This window comes from Colletotrichum scovillei, assembly GCF_011075155.1.
Source record: "Colletotrichum scovillei strain TJNH1 chromosome Unknown Contig00001, whole genome shotgun sequence".
Taxonomy (NCBI): Eukaryota; Fungi; Ascomycota; class Sordariomycetes; order Glomerellales; family Glomerellaceae; genus Colletotrichum; species Colletotrichum scovillei.
Genome location: NW_023336259.1, coordinates 3,692,138 through 3,710,628, shown reverse-complemented (window position 1 = coordinate 3,710,628; position 18,491 = coordinate 3,692,138). Strand labels below are relative to the sequence as shown.

The 18,491-nt window shown below is 49.6% G+C and overlaps 4 protein-coding genes across 4 annotated transcripts; all 4 read right to left on the bottom strand.

Annotated features, from left to right (window-relative positions):
* Positions 1 to 2,716: 2,716 nt before the first annotated feature.
* HER10_EVM0010170 (uncharacterized protein) lies at positions 2,717 to 3,433 on the bottom strand (the record flags this gene model as incomplete). Its single annotated transcript, XM_035479639.1, has 3 exons — positions 2,717 to 2,870; positions 2,930 to 3,171; positions 3,239 to 3,433. 3 exons carry the CDS (start codon positions 3,431 to 3,433, stop codon positions 2,717 to 2,719), a joined length of 591 nt encoding a protein of 196 aa, XP_035338812.1.
* Positions 3,434 to 7,994: 4,561 nt separating this feature from the next.
* Positions 7,995 to 9,458, bottom strand: HER10_EVM0002561 (alkaline serine protease Alp1; the record flags this gene model as incomplete). The annotated part of the gene is made up of 2 exons (XM_035472267.1): positions 8,609 to 9,458; positions 7,995 to 8,558 (listed from the first exon to the last, which is right to left on the bottom strand). The coding sequence occupies exons 1-2, from the start codon at positions 9,302 to 9,304 to the stop codon at positions 7,995 to 7,997; spliced, it is 1,260 nt and encodes a 419-aa protein (XP_035338100.1). The 5' UTR covers positions 9,305 to 9,458.
* Positions 9,459 to 10,385: 927 nt separating this feature from the next.
* On the bottom strand, positions 10,386 to 11,497 carry HER10_EVM0013406 (dienelactone hydrolase; the record flags this gene model as incomplete). The annotated part of the gene is made up of 3 exons (XM_035482766.1): positions 10,851 to 11,497; positions 10,520 to 10,687; positions 10,386 to 10,456 (listed from the first exon to the last, which is right to left on the bottom strand). The coding sequence occupies exons 1-3, from the start codon at positions 11,458 to 11,460 to the stop codon at positions 10,386 to 10,388; spliced, it is 849 nt and encodes a 282-aa protein (XP_035339106.1). The 5' UTR covers positions 11,461 to 11,497.
* A 3,930-nt stretch (positions 11,498 to 15,427) lies between these two features.
* On the bottom strand, positions 15,428 to 16,795 carry HER10_EVM0001935 (haloacid dehalogenase-like hydrolase). The gene is made up of 2 exons (XM_035471667.1): positions 16,387 to 16,795; positions 15,428 to 16,307 (listed from the first exon to the last, which is right to left on the bottom strand). Exons 1-2 carry the CDS (start codon positions 16,393 to 16,395, stop codon positions 15,567 to 15,569), a joined length of 750 nt encoding a protein of 249 aa, XP_035338031.1. The 5' UTR covers positions 16,396 to 16,795; the 3' UTR covers positions 15,428 to 15,566.
* Between the last annotated feature and the right edge of the window lie 1,696 nt (positions 16,796 to 18,491).

The following is an 18,491-nucleotide window of genomic DNA, read 5'->3' as shown; positions in this document are numbered from 1 at the left end:
CCACAAAAACGATGGGATCACAACCCAACCTCCTCATTACTATTAACTATTGATCCTCAACCACACCCACTACAATACAACTGCCAGCCTCACTAGGGCATTCAGAGTCGCTGGATTCAGCCGTAATAACCTCCTTTTCACCCGCTTCGATTTGAGCCCGATGGATATCCCTGATGTTCGCAAACTTCGTGTTGGGATCGATCTGAACAGTCTTCCTCTTCCTAACTGCAGCGTTGGTAACAGGCCCTCAGGTGAGCCAGCTGCTGCTGGGCAGCTGCCAGTTGCCAGGCCTGCTCTGTGAAGCCTTTTTCACCTTCCTGAACAGCAGCCGTTGAGTGCTGGTATCATTGTCGAGTTGGGTGTATAAGTGCAGTTGACCGCTGAGCTCTGCCAGCTTCCTGGGTGTCGACCAGACCACTGCAGAGGAAGCCATGGCTCAACAGGGGTAGTTTGTTGACCATTATGGCATCGCTTTTTGCCCCGACTGGTTGGTTTGGGTGTGGTGGGCTTAGCAGAAGGCTCAGGTAATACCATAGGGTTCATCAGGGCTTAACCATCGCTACAGGGTGTAGACCAGTCCACTTCCAACCACTTCTGATGTTCGAGACTGATAGACCAGCAAGTCGAGCCTTCTGGTAACAGTCCAGGAAGTTCCTTTTACCTATAATGGTAGAGTCGTTCCATTGAGACAAGTAACCGAGCTCCTTCCGATAGGCTGACTTAACAGGGCTGAAGACAGACTGGTCAAGTGGCTGGAGGACATGAGAGGAGTGTGGTGGTAAGAACAGTAAATGGATATTGTTAATATAGCAATTCCACATGAAGTCTGTCGTCGTATGACTCCCATGCCCATCCACAATCAACAGTCGAGCCTCGCCCTCAGCCTCGGGCATAGTCTGTGGGATAAACACCTTCTCTAACCATTCAATGGCAGTTAAGTCTGTAGTCCAGCCATTATCTGTTGCTGTAAACTCCCACCCATCGTATGGAACCAGATGTAATGGAAACCACTGTTGTTGGACCGTCTTCCCTTGAAAATGATAAGAGGACGAAGTGCCCTACCCAAGGCTGAGATACACTCAATGATAGAGACCCATGCCCTCGACCCAGGTTGTTTCTTGCGAACAGACGTCGTCTCAGCCATGCCCAGCACTAACCCATTAGCTCCCTGACCCTCGAGGATGCCAGTCTCATCCATATTATATCTGTTGGCTGGTTTGATGTCCTTGATCTCAGGGATAGCAAGGAACTTAAACCAGTTCCTAATGACCTCAGTAGATGCCCCATTAACGCGTCTAGAATCGATGGAACGACTTCTCTGAACCTTAATGATAGGGTTCCTTCTCACGAAGGCATAGATCCAGCCTTTTCCTAATGGTTTGGTATCCCCAGCAGCAGCCAGAACTCGCTCTGCGAATTCCTTCACCTGTTGGTGCGTTGGTGCGAGGCCCAGCGAAGCCTGAATGCGAACCCATTGTGCCAGCTTACTCTCCTGGTCAGGAGACAGCCTCTGCCAGTCAGCAAAAGCCACTTTCCTAGTCTGACCACCTTGGAGACGTAGTTGGAGGGTTGATCGTGGTATCCCATACTCCAATGAGGCTCTCTTTTGACTCTTGCCGTTTGAGATGTCCTCGAGAGCCTGACGAAGCTGATCTTCGGTATATTGAGGCATTAGATATAGAAGAAGGTATGTGCAAAAAATGAGCCCATTTGGACTCGAATTGAAAATGTTGTGATAAAAGGAGGTTGGGGGTGGGCATTGCGTTGTGGTGGATTTTCGCGTTTTTGTGGGTGCCAGAAACAGGGGGGTGCCGGGAAGTGGGGGGTTTGACTTATCGCAACCGTAGAATCATGATTTTAGATTCTCATCAGACACTTCACGCCTTGAGTCACTGTCAAGATGTAGCTAATAGTAGTCCTTAGACATATTATGCATATTGTGTTATTTATATGTTTAGATTCGTCCAGATTTCTAGAAGCATGTGACCGCAATTACTGTACCCCCGTTTCAGTCATTGTGAAAAAGTATCTATCTTCCTTGCCTCGCCATAGTTCATTCCTAGAGCAACTCGCAGGTGCTCTAATTCGAAACTTCCATTTTGAGTACAACCTGAGTACTTATCAACTACATGGTAGTATCGATACATGTAGTCTCGTCAGGAGCTTAGCAAGAGACGATTAAGTCTTTGCTAGGAAGGACCTCGCGATGATGATGAAAAGCACAAGTACCAAAGCTATTGTGTCAAAGTGATTAAGTAATGCCAGTGAAGGTCGAGACAGCATCGAAAGTTCTTCTACCTACCTAGGCCGGAGGAGTCGAGTCAAGCAGAACATCTGTAACACTTCCTGGAACGTACTGTTTGCGCAATGTTTAGTTCAGATATGCTCCTACAAAATCAGGTTGGCTGTCACTTCGGATGAGCAAAGATCTGTCGCGTGTCTTTGCCGCGAAAACGAGACAGTTTTGCCATGGGTCCAAATCTTTTTTGAAGCTGAATAGACATCAACGTCTGGTTGAACTCTTCCAAAGAGCCCAGGCCCCTTATCAAGAGAAAATAAAACAAGGTGGTGTGACGATCGAACAAAGTTTCTGGGCTTATTCGATAGCACTGCGTGGGTATCTTGGATCTAATCAAGCATGCTGATGCGGATAGCACTCGAGAGAAGCAAGGGATGACATCGATGTGTCCTAAATCCCAGGGGAATCATATCTTGCTCATACAGGAAATCCAGTGTCCAACTTGAGATCATGCGAAAGAAACTTTTGATCCATTGCATGCAGTCCCACACCATTTATGCCAGATTTCTGTAAATTGGTTCTTTCTGCTTGATCCACAACTGTGGACAGTACGAACACCACGCTTGAGGCCCTGAACAGCAATGGTCAGAAATTTTGGCTCCCATGTCCCCCAGAAACAGAGACACGTACCACGTAACCATTCCATAAGCCAATGAGGTCCGCCATAGTGCAGTGTCGAGTTTTGAAAAGTCGACATAGTTACCAAGGTCCGTCAACACACCATTATGGGCCAAGTATTGTCGAGCCGCCGGCATGGTGGCGTAAAAGCAGAGACCCATTGAGTAAGTAGCGAGGCTCATTATCGATAAACGCGGATCCGATGGTTTGTTAACGTCTGAGTTGATAAAAATCTCGATACTAAGGGCAGCACACTGCCGAAGTCGATGTTAGGGTCGTCCATTACTTGTGGAGTCTACCACTGGGGAGACAGTTACTGACTGCTATGATCATAGCGGCTTCCTTCATGTCAGGGAATGTCTGATTCGACACATCATAATACTTTATAGCGTTGCGGTACGCCTGACTTCGTAGCCATGCTGCGTAACATATTGTATACTTGGTAAATGAGAGGGTTGCCATCTGAAAGAATCGGACGACGTGTATCGCACCACGAAAGAGAGTTCGGAGAGCCATATTTCTCGATGGTGTATGATGTGTTCTTGCAATTTGGCATCAGTCAAACGCACGAGAGCAATATCAGTGTCAGTAGACTAGGTGTCAGCGGCAGGCTACCTCTATATAGATTGGCAAGATCCGGAGTATTGACTCGATGGGTACGAGCGGGCACTACCTAATGTTTGGTAACATCCGTAAACGTCAGCCAGAGTCGTCATGAGAGGTGGCCCGACTTAATTGCGTTAATGAAGAAGACTGTGTACCGCGATCTGAGCCCGCGTCAGCAAGGCGGAGCGGTGCTCCAAGAAACTGACTCGACCTTGGCACGACCACGCTCCGAACGAATGGGATCACTGCTCTCTTCTGGCCGGAAGCGTTACAGAGCAAATTGACGGTGTTAATCCCGACTTGCGGTGTCTCAGTACCCTTGGCACTATGGGCTCCGTGGCACGGTTGAATCTACCGCTACTCGCGTACCACGTTCATCCCATTCAGACATGAAAGAGTCTTCCACCTAGTTGCGACTGCGGATGTTGGCCAAGGCATACTCACCTATAGAGCTTTGATTGGTATATGAGGCCAAGATCATATCGTCTCCCCGAGCAGAATTTCTGCGCTATGTTCAGATGCTGGCTCTCCCGTTCTTTCAAGATCTGGCGCTAGACGAACCTTCTGATTCGAGAGTTGACACTCTGGGATAGAATTCCACCACGGTTCGAAGACGCCCAACTTTAGATAGGACTTCAATCAGCTTAAACGCTTTGGAAAACATTCACAAGACCAAAGTTCTTCACGCTGATCGCTGCTATGCCTCACATTTGGGTGCCATCGCGAAGCCTCAGAACAAGGAGAGCGCATACTGGCATACCTACCTCATATGTCAGCTGTATATTTCGCAACTCTTTGACATGTCGAAGCTGCACCTTCTTTATCATGATTATGGATTGTTAGCTAGTCCCCCGTTTTTGAGAAATACTCCCATTTGAAACTCGATTTGCACAGTCTCAGTAAAACTAGTCGCGCCCATAATCTTTGAAGCTATCGTCAGCACTTTGGGCTTAGTCTTATCTTTGGGCGCCATGAGAAGAGGCATGCACCCCAGTACTGAACCTTCCTGAATGCAGAATTGGCCAATTCTACTGATGATTGCACTCTTGGAGAAACCTCTTAGCGCAGCCGGCTGTCCTGGGGGCACGGGGTTGGTCATCAGAAGCTGCAAGTTAGGCGCTTGCATGCGTGTTGGTTGCAACGCCTGAAAAGGCTGACTCGCTCGCCACCTATCAAATCGTAGTAAACCCTCACGAAGAGCATGTCCGCATCTTGTGTGTGGGCATTACTGCAAAGCGCATGCATAAAAGTGCGCAGTGATCTACGAAATGCTCCCCAAAAGGCGAGGAGGAGGGATGGAAGCAATGGAAATAGCAACACTACCTGGGTTTTCTGGTCCCTAAACACCTTCCACCGACAGGCCGCAGCAGTAGTTGCCTTTTTCACATAAAGTCCTTGGCAGCAAGGCTCAAAATCGGATTCATCCAGGACACCTCCCCAGGCGAAAGTTCCCACTCCATTCACAATCATCTTCTTCACACCATAAAGCTTTGATTATCAGACGTTCAGTATGGCCGTCGACGGCTCGAACTGTCCCGAGGACAGCAACTCAACAGACTGCCTTCTTCGATCTTTGATGCATCTTCTCAACGAGCAAAAGAAGGCTGAAGACAACGAAACCAATTGGGATCCCATCACGTTCTTCTTCACCCTTCCAGTCGGAATCCTCGCAACTATTTTTGCCGTTACTACAGTCTTTCAGGGGATTTTGGTAGCTGGAAAAGGACGGAGGAAGACAAACAAACGTGCCATCGGGAAATGGCACCAAGCGACCGAGTGGCACTGGAATTGGCAAGATATGTCCTTCGAATCTAGGGCATGGGTGCCCATTCTACGTGAAGAGACTTGGAATATGCGGTCTGATTTGAAGGATGATACCGATAATGAGGAGACGGCACAAAGACCCAGTCACTTAACACGGCTTACCACCGTTGCCGTTCGAATTGCAAGACACCTCGGCAAAGCTCTGAAGAGTTGTTTCTCCTGGCTTCCTCATTCCTGGACTCAGAAGCCTTTGACCTGGAAGCAATGGGTTCAAAACTCCCAGCCAAAGTACGAGGCTAATCCTGCTGCCACCTGGGTTAGGTTTTTTGAGAAGGTTGGCCTCGGATATCTTGATAACCCAAGATACAAAAGCCACCTGCAGTTAGTTACCGCGGACTATCTCCCAGACGATCTTATTGCTGCTCCTGCGTATGGACAGGTTGGAGCTATCATTGCAGCTGCAGCAGCAACAGGTGCTCAGGTCAAGATGACTGACGACAAGTCTCTTTACCCGGTAATTCTTGGGCGGCAATTCCAGTTCGACTTCCGGCAGCACCCTACCCTTGGTACTATCGGTGCATACGCACAATTTACCCAGAGAGACCGCGATGGGAAACCATATGCGGATAAAAATTCCAGCTCGAGAAACATGAATTTAGAGGATTCCCCGCCGCCAGGAAAGCTAGCCATGGCCATGAAACACTGTCGCGGCGAGATTTGTCTTGAAGATGGTGTGATGCCCTCGTTCAAGGAGATGCCACAAACTTCACTAAACCTATTCAAAGAATCTCACCGCTTTCGGCTTATTGAAAGATTGGGAGACCGAAATCACAACGGGAATCATTCCCTTCCCAGTCTTAACGGTATCGACGACGTGGACGTTTACTGCCCGGTCATTATCTTTTTTCTCGCTGCTACACCAATTTATGCTCCTGCGCTCTTCCCGGTTTCAATCCTGGAAACTAAGTTGCCTCTCACACCGGTGGGACTTAATGGAAAATATTGGTCAGCACTGTATCTGAAAGCTTTTGACAATACAATGCCCTCTGAAAGGCCGATTGGTTATGAACAACCACAATGGTCTGGGTTTCGTAAATATTGGAAGACTTTCATACCGCTGGAAATGCACGATGTCTTTAAACTTGAGGATCCATTAGCTTATGTTTCCTTATGGTTCAGCTACATGCTGAGGGAATCTGATCGAATATGGGCGCCAATACCACGACAACGAACGAGAAATGTCGATGCCATAAGCCAACAGCTTGAGGTTTCTAAAAATCAAGATGTAGAGGCCGATGACAAGAAAGTCGCCAAGAAAGCTATAGACGACACGATCCCAAGAAGGATGAACGAACAGGAGCCGATTTCGGAGGCTATTCAGGGCGACGAGCTGGTGCTTCAAGTTTGCATCAATTTTCTTCGGAACCCTTCCGCGTTCCTGAATTGGTTTGTTACTTCTTCAGCCGGCAACCAGAAAGAAATTCGAGACAGAACTCACAGACAGCTGGTAAAGGTTCAGGGCTGGCTCGAAAAGAAAGGGCGGGAGCATATCCAATCTCGCTCAATCTTACTCTCCAAAATCACTGTCATTCTTTTGAAGGCGCACAAGGCAGTGGATGAAGACCATGCCCCGGAACGTTACACAGCCCCAGATAATTCACACTTCGTGGACTACGGCTCACTACCAGACATGAATCGAGATTATCTTCGTTCCTGTCATTCAAATGCGCTACATTCTCTTCGCACTCTACTCAAAAGTTTCGGTCTCGACGAAAGCACTTCACACCACATCAATGAAGTTAGAAAATTCTCCGAAGACAATGACATCGGCTGGCTAGGCACTAATGTGCCGCAAGAGCATCAGGAGTCTTTCCAACAAGTTCGAGATAAGATAAAGAAGCATCGGCGAGACCTTTTACGCTACTTCAGCTTCCAAGACTTGAGTCTTAAGAATTGTGTCGTGAACGTTTATTGCCTGTTGGAAAGATTGGCCATTGTGGTAGCTCGTAATTCGTCTCCGGAAGACAACTGCCCAGAATGGGAACGACTGACGGAGCTTGAGAGTCCGCACAATGACACCGACGATGTGATTATATACCGGTACCTAATGCTGGCCGTTTTGTTCCAAACGGCTCCTGATAGTGAAAAGATGCTTCACTCAGGGGTATGGGACCAGGTGGTGCCCATAATTTAGACCTCCAGCTGAAAAATATTGTGTTATTGATTATCTTAGCTAGATACTCATAAATCTAAACAAGTTGATGGGTAGGACTTTGGACAAGAGGCAAAAGAGGCAATTTCGATTTTCGTTTCCGAATGCCTCTTGGATCAACATCTGTCTTTGATCCTTTTCTGTTGTGATGGGTTACAAAACAGCCTGAACATGCACGCTTTTCTCGTCATCCGATTCATGTACCATTCATCTGGTGATAGATGGAAGCCATATTATCTTTCTGACATGAGGGGGGAACACGTCATCACGTCACAACTCGTTAGACGACGTCCGGAATGGCCAGCTTGAAGCTGAAGCATAGCCAGAGCATTATTCGCGCGCTGATTTCATCACTCTACAAGTCTTTGAAAGGAGGCTGTCAAGAACGCTCGACATACGAGAAAAGTTCCATGAAGAATCCGAGTGATTTACAGGAAGTATCTCAACTAACATAAAGCTGATCAGTCCACACCGAGAGCTTCTTCGCAGCCCCATTTACTGCCCACTGCCGTTGTTGACCAACAGATTAGGCGATCCCTTCGGGTCACCGACGACATCGGGGATAGCAAGTTCCAAGATCCTGTCAGTAACCTCCTTGGGCGTTACAAGACCGCCCTCCAAGGCTCTGAGGTAGCACACGAGACCAGCGACAAGCGGCGCCGCCATACTGGTGCCAGTCTTTGTCGCCGTACCTGTGTCAGAGCTGTAGCTAGCAGAAACGATATCCTGACCGGGCGCGAAAACGTCCAGCTCGGGGCCGTATGAGCTGCCGTAGATGCCCTCAATGATGTTGACACGGCCGCGGTCAGGGCGCGTCATGCCGACAGTGAAAGACTCGGGAAGTCTGGCGGGGGAAGTGTCGGTGGCGGGCTGGTTGTCGTTGCCGGCCGCGACGACGGTGAGAATACCCTGGTTGTAGGCAGCGAGAACGGCGTTGTCAAGGGCCGAAACGTTCTTGGCGCTCAAAGACATGTTGAGGACGGACTTGCCCTGCGCGCCCTTAGTCGTGATGTCGTTGACAGCCCAGTTGAGACCGGTGAGGATGGCTGAGGTGGAGCCCTGGGGAATCATTAGCAAAAAGAATTGTGGATAGGAGATGCTGGACTTACCGTAGAGCCGTCGAACACCTTGATATCAATGACCTTGGCCTTCTTGGCGACGCCATATGTCTTGCCGACGATGGTCGCCGCAACGTGAGTGCCGTGGCCGTCGGTGTCAGAGTTGGACCCGGGGGAGACGGTCGACCCGGTGACACCGTTGATACCGAAGCTAGCGCGGCCCTCAAACTCAGAGTGCGACGTGCGGATACCCGTGTCAAAGACGTAGGCAGTCGTGCCCTCGCCGGCAGAGCTATCGTAGACGTACTCAGTAGAGCCAGCCGCCTTGTGAGACAGGTCACCCAAGCTCCAGATGCTGCTCGCCTGAGTAGTCAGGTCGCGCTTGGAGAGCGTCGACTCTTGCTCAGTGGGGTCGACAAAGATAGGCTGGTCGATCTCGACGGAGAGGACCTCGTCGAGAGCCGCAATTTCCTCGAGGGTCGCATCGTCGAAGCTGCCGCTGTAGGCGTTGAAGTCGCCAATCTGGAACGTCTTCTCCACCGTGCCTGCAGATCCATCACGGCGGCGGAGGAGGCTGCGCACCGCCTTGTGATGCGCGGTGACGGCTTCGGGGGTGGTACCGGGCTTGAGCTGGATGATGTACTTGCCGGACATAAGGTCCGTGTCGGCACGGCGGCCGATGCCCTTGGGCGCCGCGAGGGCAGGCACGACGGCGCCGAGGATGGCGAGGATTGATGATGCCTTCATCTTGGTCGATCACACGAATTGGCACTGAGATGTCGATGATGATGACCTTCTCAGGAAAGGGGAAGGGTTGTCGGATCCTGAATGACCTTTAAATGCGGCCATCTTGCCCGTTGCGATTGCGGAATCTCCTGTTCATGAGTCGGCCGAGTCGTCCGGGGTTGTTGAACGACTGCCATGATTCTCATTGCGTGACACGGGGCCGATGCCCTATTCAGGCAGCTCGACGGCGCCGTTGCCGCGGGTAGATCCGACCCCGGCCGGCTCCTGTCAATAGTGAAAAGCCGGTATTCTGGCATCACTGCCAGTTAGGTCTAATTTTAGACTGGTTTGCCGTTGAGGAAACTGGCTACAAGTGCCCCGTCACATCTAATTCTCTTGAATCTCTTGTTTTTTTCTCCCGAATGAAGTTATCGCAAACTTGTCAAAGACAGTAGATATCGTATAGCTGCTCTGTTAACCTCGTATTGATGCTTGAGGCATCGCCTTATCCGGACAGCCAAGCCAAAGCCCCGAAATTAGCCATGGGTCGCGATGGAACCCTGGCCATGGCGACCTTCCCCATTCTTCCTAACGGCTCTCCCCGCCAAGCTTAAAGATTCCTGCGTAATCGGCCACTGCCGAGCCCCAACAATATCCAGCCCTAGCTCCTAGCCATGCGGTCGCATGAGTCTCAGACTCTCAATTCTCGATTCGTAGGGGTCTTGTCCGCGATATCCGTGGATCGCAGTTCTGTGTGTCAGTTTTAGTTATTTGCGAAGCCGAAGACTACAAGGCTCGAGGGCAACATTTCCGAATCGCGAAAACGAGAATGTAGCTCACTAGACCAAAGTCAGCAGTTCACTTCAACGCCAAGTATTGCGACTAACCCATGTCCCAATTAACACAAGCCTGTTGAGTTTTCCCACCTGCGATATCAAGCTTAAAACAAGTTCAAACTTTAATGATACGACTTGGAAATACAGGATAAGTTGTCTTGATAAATAATTTCATTCGTGGGGGTCAGTTAACATTGGCCCAGCCTGGCACAGTGACACCTTTGCAACGGTCGACGAGCTCGCCATTTTCCCATTCAATCAACTTCTCAATCACTTTGAACCAGCCACATATCGAACCAGTCAACCATGACACGAAGACTCTGTTCCTTGCACCAACCTATTTTTAGTTAGCTAAGATCATCAGGGATGACGTAAATGTATTCTAGCTGCTAAGACTCACGCTGGTATGGGTCTGTTGGGTCTCCTTTCACAGCGAAACCGTGTGAGACGCCTTGAAAAACCTGAAGGTGATAAATCTTCTTCTCTCTTTGAAGGTAATCAATTGCTTTCCTTCTTGCCTCAGTCGGGAATGCTTGGTCATTTTCGGCGCATGAAAGTAGAAGAGGCTCTGTCGTAGATTGGGTCAGCCGTTTCAATCCTGTAACGATGTAACAATAATGCGTTGAGCCATGGCAACTACGAGACAGTCGTGCTCGTACATGCCAAGTTGGCTGCCTCGTGGACGATAATGAAGGCCAGAAAGTCCTCGACTTTTTGAGGGCCAAACTTACTTTTGATGCTGGTGAAATGTTCCTCCTTCAACGCCGTCGGGTGCGCAAATGCACCAGCGGAAACCACCGGCTCCCCATCGCCACCAGCTCCGGCGAGCAGATTGCACACAAAAGGTGCACCAAAGCAATATCCAACGCAAGCAAACTTGGTCTCCTTGCCCGTCTCAGCCTTTAGTTCGGCACCAAATCTCTCCTTGACGGCCGCTGTCCACTTGGGAACATTTTCCGTGGCGAAGTTCCAGTGCTTGGAGCGCCAGGCCGCCATGTCAAACCCCTCTGGCAGCGGGTCGGTTTTGGCGTTGCGGTACTTGGAGATGGGGTCGCCGCGGAAGAAGTCCATGCCAAGCGCCGTGTATCCCGAGGACGCGAAGCCGTCCATGGTGCACTTGGCGTTGACGGAAAGGCCCCACACGTCCGGGAAGTAGAGGATGACATGTCCGTTGGGCGGGAGGGCGCGCTTCACGTCTGACGGGCGGACGACGTAAGTGGGCACCTCCAAGATGTCTTCCACATCGCCGCGAGGGTTGCCTTCGTGGAGGGTGCCTGCCCAACAACACGGTGCCGGGGGTTGGGCCAGGTATTCTTGATTGCTTGATGATTTTTCCGCCATTTTATTTATGAGGGTAACACTTGAGTCTTCTGTGAACGAATATGGGTGTTAATGGATGCGACTGAGCTTAATAAATCGGGGTGGAAACGGGGAGATAAAGGAAATGCCGCATCGGTACCGACTGCACATGGAGTTAGTGCAGCCCCGCGGGGTTTCACACGGCGGCACACAGACCAGAAGTTCGGTCTAGAAACCTTGTTTGTGAGAGAATGACGTGCTTCGTTTAGCAACTACTTTACCCAGAGGCTTGCCATGGTCAATCAGTGGTAGAAGATTTTGACAACCCTATAGATGGGTTAGCATAGAAAAGATTTTGAAAGTAACCCTTTCACTTCCTTACACGAGTTACAGCTTTTTCTGAGCTGGGGCCGACCTCTCTACTTCGTAGCAGTAAGAATCGAAGTTTCTGCATCTTACCCCCATGGAATTCATAAGTCTTCATTGTGAAGGCAAGGAATCTGCATTGGGTAGCGTTCGGTTATTAGTTTCCTCATTAAATGACCCCTTTTCGCTCAATTGATGGAAAATGGCTGCGGCTTTGATTCATCGATAAGTGAGGGGTTGAAACTAATTGAAGGCTGTGCCCCAAACGCCAGGTAAAAATTGAGCCCTCGAACATGCTAGATAGTCCCGCTCCCGTTTATCCTTCTTCCCCAGCCAACACCTTAGTTCGTACTGAAACCTATCTATTAGTACACAAAGACGTACAGACCCAACCATATGTTTATTTTCACATCCCATATCCCGACATTTCCCTGTAATCTAGCCATCCTTGATACACGACCTTCTCAAGGCCGAACGACCACACGGAATGTTGCTGAGTGAGTCTCCAGGGCTCCACTTTGTTGCAATGTTCTGGCCATCTTTTTCCCATAAGGCTTTGACGAGCAGCTAATGAGGACTGTTGGTTGCGTTTTGCTCCGGTCTCGTCCCATTTCACATGCTTCGACAACGATTCTTGGAGTAAACTGATATTCGTCGACGGGGGTAACTGCGATGAAGGCATCTATTGTCTTTTCTAATTGATTCCACGACTTCTTCACATCCGAATTTGGGTCTAGTTGCCACAATTTCTCGCCGTTCACGGTGGTGAGAGGTTGATTGTGTTGATATCCACCTTTGATATCGTGTGGTGTATACCAAGTGCTAGAGAGTATTTCGGAGGCCTCTGTATCGACATCGTTGGATCTGGAACAAAATAGACTCATAAATTTTCGCCTGGTAAAGACGGAAAAGCTTTGTTGATGATTGGAGAATTGGCCTTGGGCATTGATTCCCCGCCGATCTGTGGACGATCCGACATCCTGTTTCGAACGTGGCAATATGGCACTAGAGCCCATTACGAGGCAAGTTCTTAATTCTAGTAGATGGCAGAAAGTTGCTGATGTAGAATTTGGTCTCCGATCTAGCGATGCAGGACAATATGTTCATCCCGTATATATAGTCGTGGGCGATGTCTTGCGGAGAATCTCCGCTGGCGAGGCAAACGACGTGGTAATGTTGTGTAACGTCGGAACTCCTCTCCCTCGTGGCGCTACTGCTTGTCGATGCCTCGAGAATGCCTTGCTGATCCGACGCCGCAATGCACAGCCCCCCCACACCACTCTCGTCCGGTGAGGGAGCAGGCGACCAATGCAAGGCATCACCAGGCCACACCAACCGCGCCCAGTTGTCACTCGCGAAAGAAAATATCCATCCAGCCGCATTCCAACTTACATTTCCTGTCGAGTTTGGTGACATGTGCACATGGTATGACCAATTGATTTTGAACTTGCAGTTCGCCTCAAGATGAAATAGGCAGGCTATCAACACACATGCATGTTTATCAATGGACTCGACTGAAGATTGGCTAGCCATTCCGCATTATCGCTGAAGTCTCAGAATGCGAGCGCTCATATCCAATATTTATGCGGCCTTGTGCATGATGCATTGGACCAAATCCATTGGTATAGCACATCGCTATACGCCTTTAGCTCGTTTGTCGAAATACGCAAACGTTGATCGGTCAGGTCGAATATTATAGATAGTCATCCATGGCAAACTTTGTGCACCTGGAGCCGCCTTCGTCACACACCAGAGTATTCACGCCCCAGGTTTGCCTAATACCTGTTTGCTCTTTCCAATGACTCGCAATGCTCGAGATGACCGCATTGACTGCAGGCTCTACAGAGCCCATATCTCAGACGACCTGGCTAAGGACCTTGCAAACGGGATATGGCAAGTCAATTACTCGGAGTTTCAAGGGTTGAACACCCAATACAACGGCGGTCTCAAATGATAATATCTGACTTGACTTTGTGAATTAGACCGGATTCCCAGCTGGATAGTTACATCTTAGCTTTGGAGAGAAAACTCGAAGTATTCTCCGAGAATCAACACATCATCCGCACCTTCCGCCAGCTACTAGAACTCGTCGAAGTAGTTAAACAGAACGGGACAGAACCCCGGGCAGAGATCGGAAGGCTGGCCGTTAATCTATGTACTAGTAGACAATGGCTCCCACGATCTGATATTAACAGGCTGCCAACTACGCTTGTATGTCCTGCTACCTATTTCTCCTCAATTCGAGTCGGAGTTATGATGAATAAATCCAACTTCTCCCTCTCCGGAATGTATAGTACTAACATCCATTGTAAGATAGATATTGTATACAATTCCATCGATTTCGCCATCGAGATTTTGCTGCTGCATCGTTTCAATACAACTGGCGAGAGCCGTCCACCAGGCGAGCATGACTTCAAATGGGAGAAAGAGGACAACATCATCGTTGCCCGCAGAGCTATTCTCCCCCAACAAGATGACTCTCTGGATAGTAAAATCTTCGACCACACATTCACCTTACGCGACTTCCAAGAGTTCGGTGACTTTGTCATACAACCTACCGACAACATTCTCGAACACTTGCTAATGCAAAAACACAAGAAAAGGCCAAATCGAATCACTCTCCTAGTTTTCTTCCATGTGTCTGCAATGGAGAGAATACATGATTGGAATGAGACATTGAGACCGTCGCAGGTTTGTTCACACCTGATTGATGAAGAGAATGTAATTTATTGACATGACAAGCCTGGTGGTAGAAGATCCTTCATCGACTCTGACTTCATCGAGGAGACGTTGCAAACCGTATCGCTCATACTCCCATACAACGATTTAGAGAGCATAGAATGGTTCAAGCGTTATTACCAGAAGTTTCAGCGCACTTTGCCACGCAGATTCAGGTCGTTGAGCGGAATCGATCCTCGTGCCGGGCAGCTGCCGGTTGCTTCAAGACAGGCTGTCGATTACAACTATTGGTTGCCCCGGCTCCTGGAATTGGAGAAAGAATTTTTGAACTATTCGCCACGGACTCTCAGGCAATTCCTGCGTGACCGTCGGCGATACCGCGATTGGACACTGTACTGGGTCGGTCTCGTGGCGCTAGTGCTGACTCTCATATCCTCTCTCACGGGTGTGGCGTCTGCCATTGTGGGTGGCTTGGCCCTGAAAGATGACAAAAACGACACAAATTTAGTGACTGCTGCTTGCTGTTGTCGCGACGAAGTCGCCCTCACCAATGTCGTGACAACGGCGAGTATCGCTCCGGCGTCTGTTCCGGTAGTGACACTTGAGCCAGCTCAGGCGATTGACCCAACGCGGACACTGGTTGTCACCGTACGCGTGACTACCACGGTCACGATGACAGGGGCTTAGTAGAGTCTATCAATCATCTAGGTTTCACAGAGTATCAATTGAGGTATGAAGACGTTACATGCGGTTTACTTCTTGAACAAACGCCTGACGTGACTCCCCACCATTCGCCACTGTCTGGCAGTAGCTTCTAAGCCTCCAATGCAAAGCAATCCATAAACATTTGAGACCTCCTCAAGTCTAAGGTACTCGTCAATCTTAGCCGATAGCGCGAGTCAGAAGTTGGTGACCCTAAGAAAGGATCAATTATGGCTGTGGTTCTTGACACCAAGTTGCACTTGCAGGGGTTCGTTCAATTCGTGTCTATTTTTCCAAGCTCTATAAGTCTATGTGTGGCATGCCATTCATGCAGCTTGTAGCCTATGCCGCGTTTCCATTCGTTTCAAAAAAAGGTCTAAACAGTATACGGGTATCTATATCTATGAGCTCTCGTACTTGGCCAAGATGCTCTCAAAGTCCTTCCAGTTGTGCATAACATCAAAAGCGCCAAGCTCCTCGCTGAAGAGCTTGATCATGGAGTCCAGCTTCTCCTGGCCCTCCTCGTAGTAGGGTCCGACGTATCCCAAAAGGGGAATGCCGGCATTCTTGGCAGCGGTGGCACCGCTTCTGCTGTCCTCGATGGCGATGCACTCGCTGGGCTTGTAGCCGAGCTTCTCGCAGGCGTGAAGGTAGATGGCCGGGTTAGGCTTGGAGACGGGGGGGTCGATGCTGCTGGCAGCGGAGAAGATGCCGATGTCGGGCTTGTCGAAGAACTGGTCCATCTTGGTCTTCTCAATGGAGGCGACAACGCGGGGCATGGCGGAAGAGGAGACGATGGCCATGTGGTACTTCTTGTCCTTCTGGAGCTTCTCGAGGACCTCGATGACGTTCTCGCAGGGCTCAGCCTTTGCACGGAGGTTCGCAATGGTGGTGTCGAGCTCCTTGGCGACCCATTGGTCAAACTCGTCGGCGGGGATGGTGAAGCCGTGACGGGCGCAGAGGCCGGTCATCATGCTGCGGAAGTTCTGACCGACGAACTGGTGCATGAGCTCGGTGCCGCCATAGCGCTTCTCGAAGCCGAACTTCTCGAGGATCTGGTTGGCGAGCTGAGCGCAGGCCTCGAAAGCGGCGTTCTCAGAGAGAACGAGCGTGTTATCGCAGTCGAAGAGAAGGCACTTGATCTGACAAGAGAGTGGTTAGACGGATTGATCTTGAGACAGCTCATGAGGCCTACCCATTGAAGCCGGGATTTTTACTTACTTGAGGCATCTTGAAGGATATGGAATGACAATTCTAGGAGGGAAGATGTGAGAGAGAAAATAGAGTGAAGAGAGAAAAGAAAGAAACTTTGTTACTGTTGGTGACAGATTTTCAATGATCGGCGAGCTTGTGAAAGGTGGGGGGTCATCTTCAGGAACAACGCGACGGTCCCTGGGCGGATCATGGATGGAGGGGCAAGTGGGTTCCAAAAAAAGAGCGCAGACAGGTTTCAGGAATACGGCACTGCATTTACTTCCCTGTCGAGCATGTCTTATCGCAAGCTTCGTTGCCAATGACAGCAAGGCGTGGACAAGAAAGCTCAAGGATGTTCCTGACAGCTCCTCCGAAACTGTACACTGTATTCAATCACCTGATATCAACGGCACTTCTTCTCTTGATTTGACACTTGTCTACAACATGAGGCTTTGAAATGGCATTTCTCTCTACGCTTCTTTCCGATATGACCCACATCGAGGGGTTGGAGGGGCAGACCTCGAAAGGAACACTCTATCGGCCCGCCCATTGATTCCCTTCGGGATGACCAACGGGAGGCTGAGAAAAGGACCGAAAACCTTCGGTCAACGGTTCTGCGACGGCATGATGTCATTCGATGACGTAGGGCGCAGAAAGACTCCATCAAAGTGTGGATTTGGTGCAAAATGGATCCCGGTCTGACTCGTGAGCCGCGACAGCCGTCGACAACGGTAGACCTTCGACGGTGAGGTGGATAGTGGACCGTTTTAATTTTGGACAACATCTACTCTGGGGTTGGTAGCTTGATTAACTCTTTGAGCTGTTGAGGACGTAGCTGCGAAGCTGAGGCGTCGTACTCTCGTGAAGCCTTACTTGGTTGACCAAGACACATCCAACTTAATCTGCTGAGGGTCCGTATTTTGATTATCAAATTGGCCGCCAGCCTGTGAAACCAACTCCTTCGCAATACCTCGATAGCTACTTCCATCTGAAGTTGTCTGCTTCTTCAAGTCCTTCGAGTCTTTCAAGTCCTTCTTTCGATCGGTTTCCGAAGACAAATTCTCCTCTTCATGTGAGGCTTTAGTCGATCGTGCAGAGCCGCATTGTGCAGCAACTGAGCTTGAGGCTTGGCGTCGTGAAGATTCGGAGGGTCTACAGCGATTTAATTAGCTGAGATCAAGCAAAAAGAGATGGAAATAGCGTTGGGGCTCACAGCTCTGTCCCTCGGGGAGGTTGAGGTTCCATTAAGCGTTGTGGTCTATCCGCCCCAGTGCCGTTGGGCTTGTGCTCAATCGAAGGCTGGACGGGCTGCTCCATCTCTGACGAAGTAATAAGCTTCTGTATATTTGGTAGTCAGCTCTTGCAGCTCAATAGATAATTGACAGTAAGCTAGCCAGAGGACCACGATACCGCCAGCCTGAGTACTTCAGTCACACTTATCTTGCCAGTCTAATCGCTTGTTCACTGCTGGCTTGTACCTAGTCCAAAATGGCTAAAGTCTTTTTGACAACTTTCACTTACTCGGGGTATTCTGTAAGACTCTAGAAAGCGATGAAGAGTTGCGACATGCAAGATCACCGCGTCTGATCTAGGTTGAAGACGTCCAGAGAATCTGAAAAGGAGGAGAAAGTTAAAGAAAGAGTGCGAGGCGCGGTCCTCCAAGTCCTAACTCGACTCGACAAAGTCAAAGGGGAAGCATAAAGTAGCTGTTGGCTTTTGGAGCCCTAATAATTCAGAGGCTAGCCCACGGTAACAGCTACATCTAAAGCCCTAGTGGTTATTTGCTTTTATTCCCCTTCTTGGATCAATTTTGGCCATTCAATTATCCATTATCTTAACAGTATCGTGAAATGCAGAGGAATCAATGGCTCTGCCGAGCCGTGACTTCGTGAGGGTGTGGCAGGATGCAGGAGACACGTCGCATCGTGGACAGGGTCTCCTTTAGCCAGTACCTAACTACAATATGTTTCCAACAGACTTCACTGAGAAACTGCCTATGGTCTGCCGTCCTTATACACCGGAGCCCCTGATCAGTCCCGTGCCAGTCTCTCTTAGTGGAAGGAAGGGTGGTTAGGGCATCCGCGGAAGGGAAGTGTAACGAAAATTATAGCCGCACTGGCGGACGCAACGTC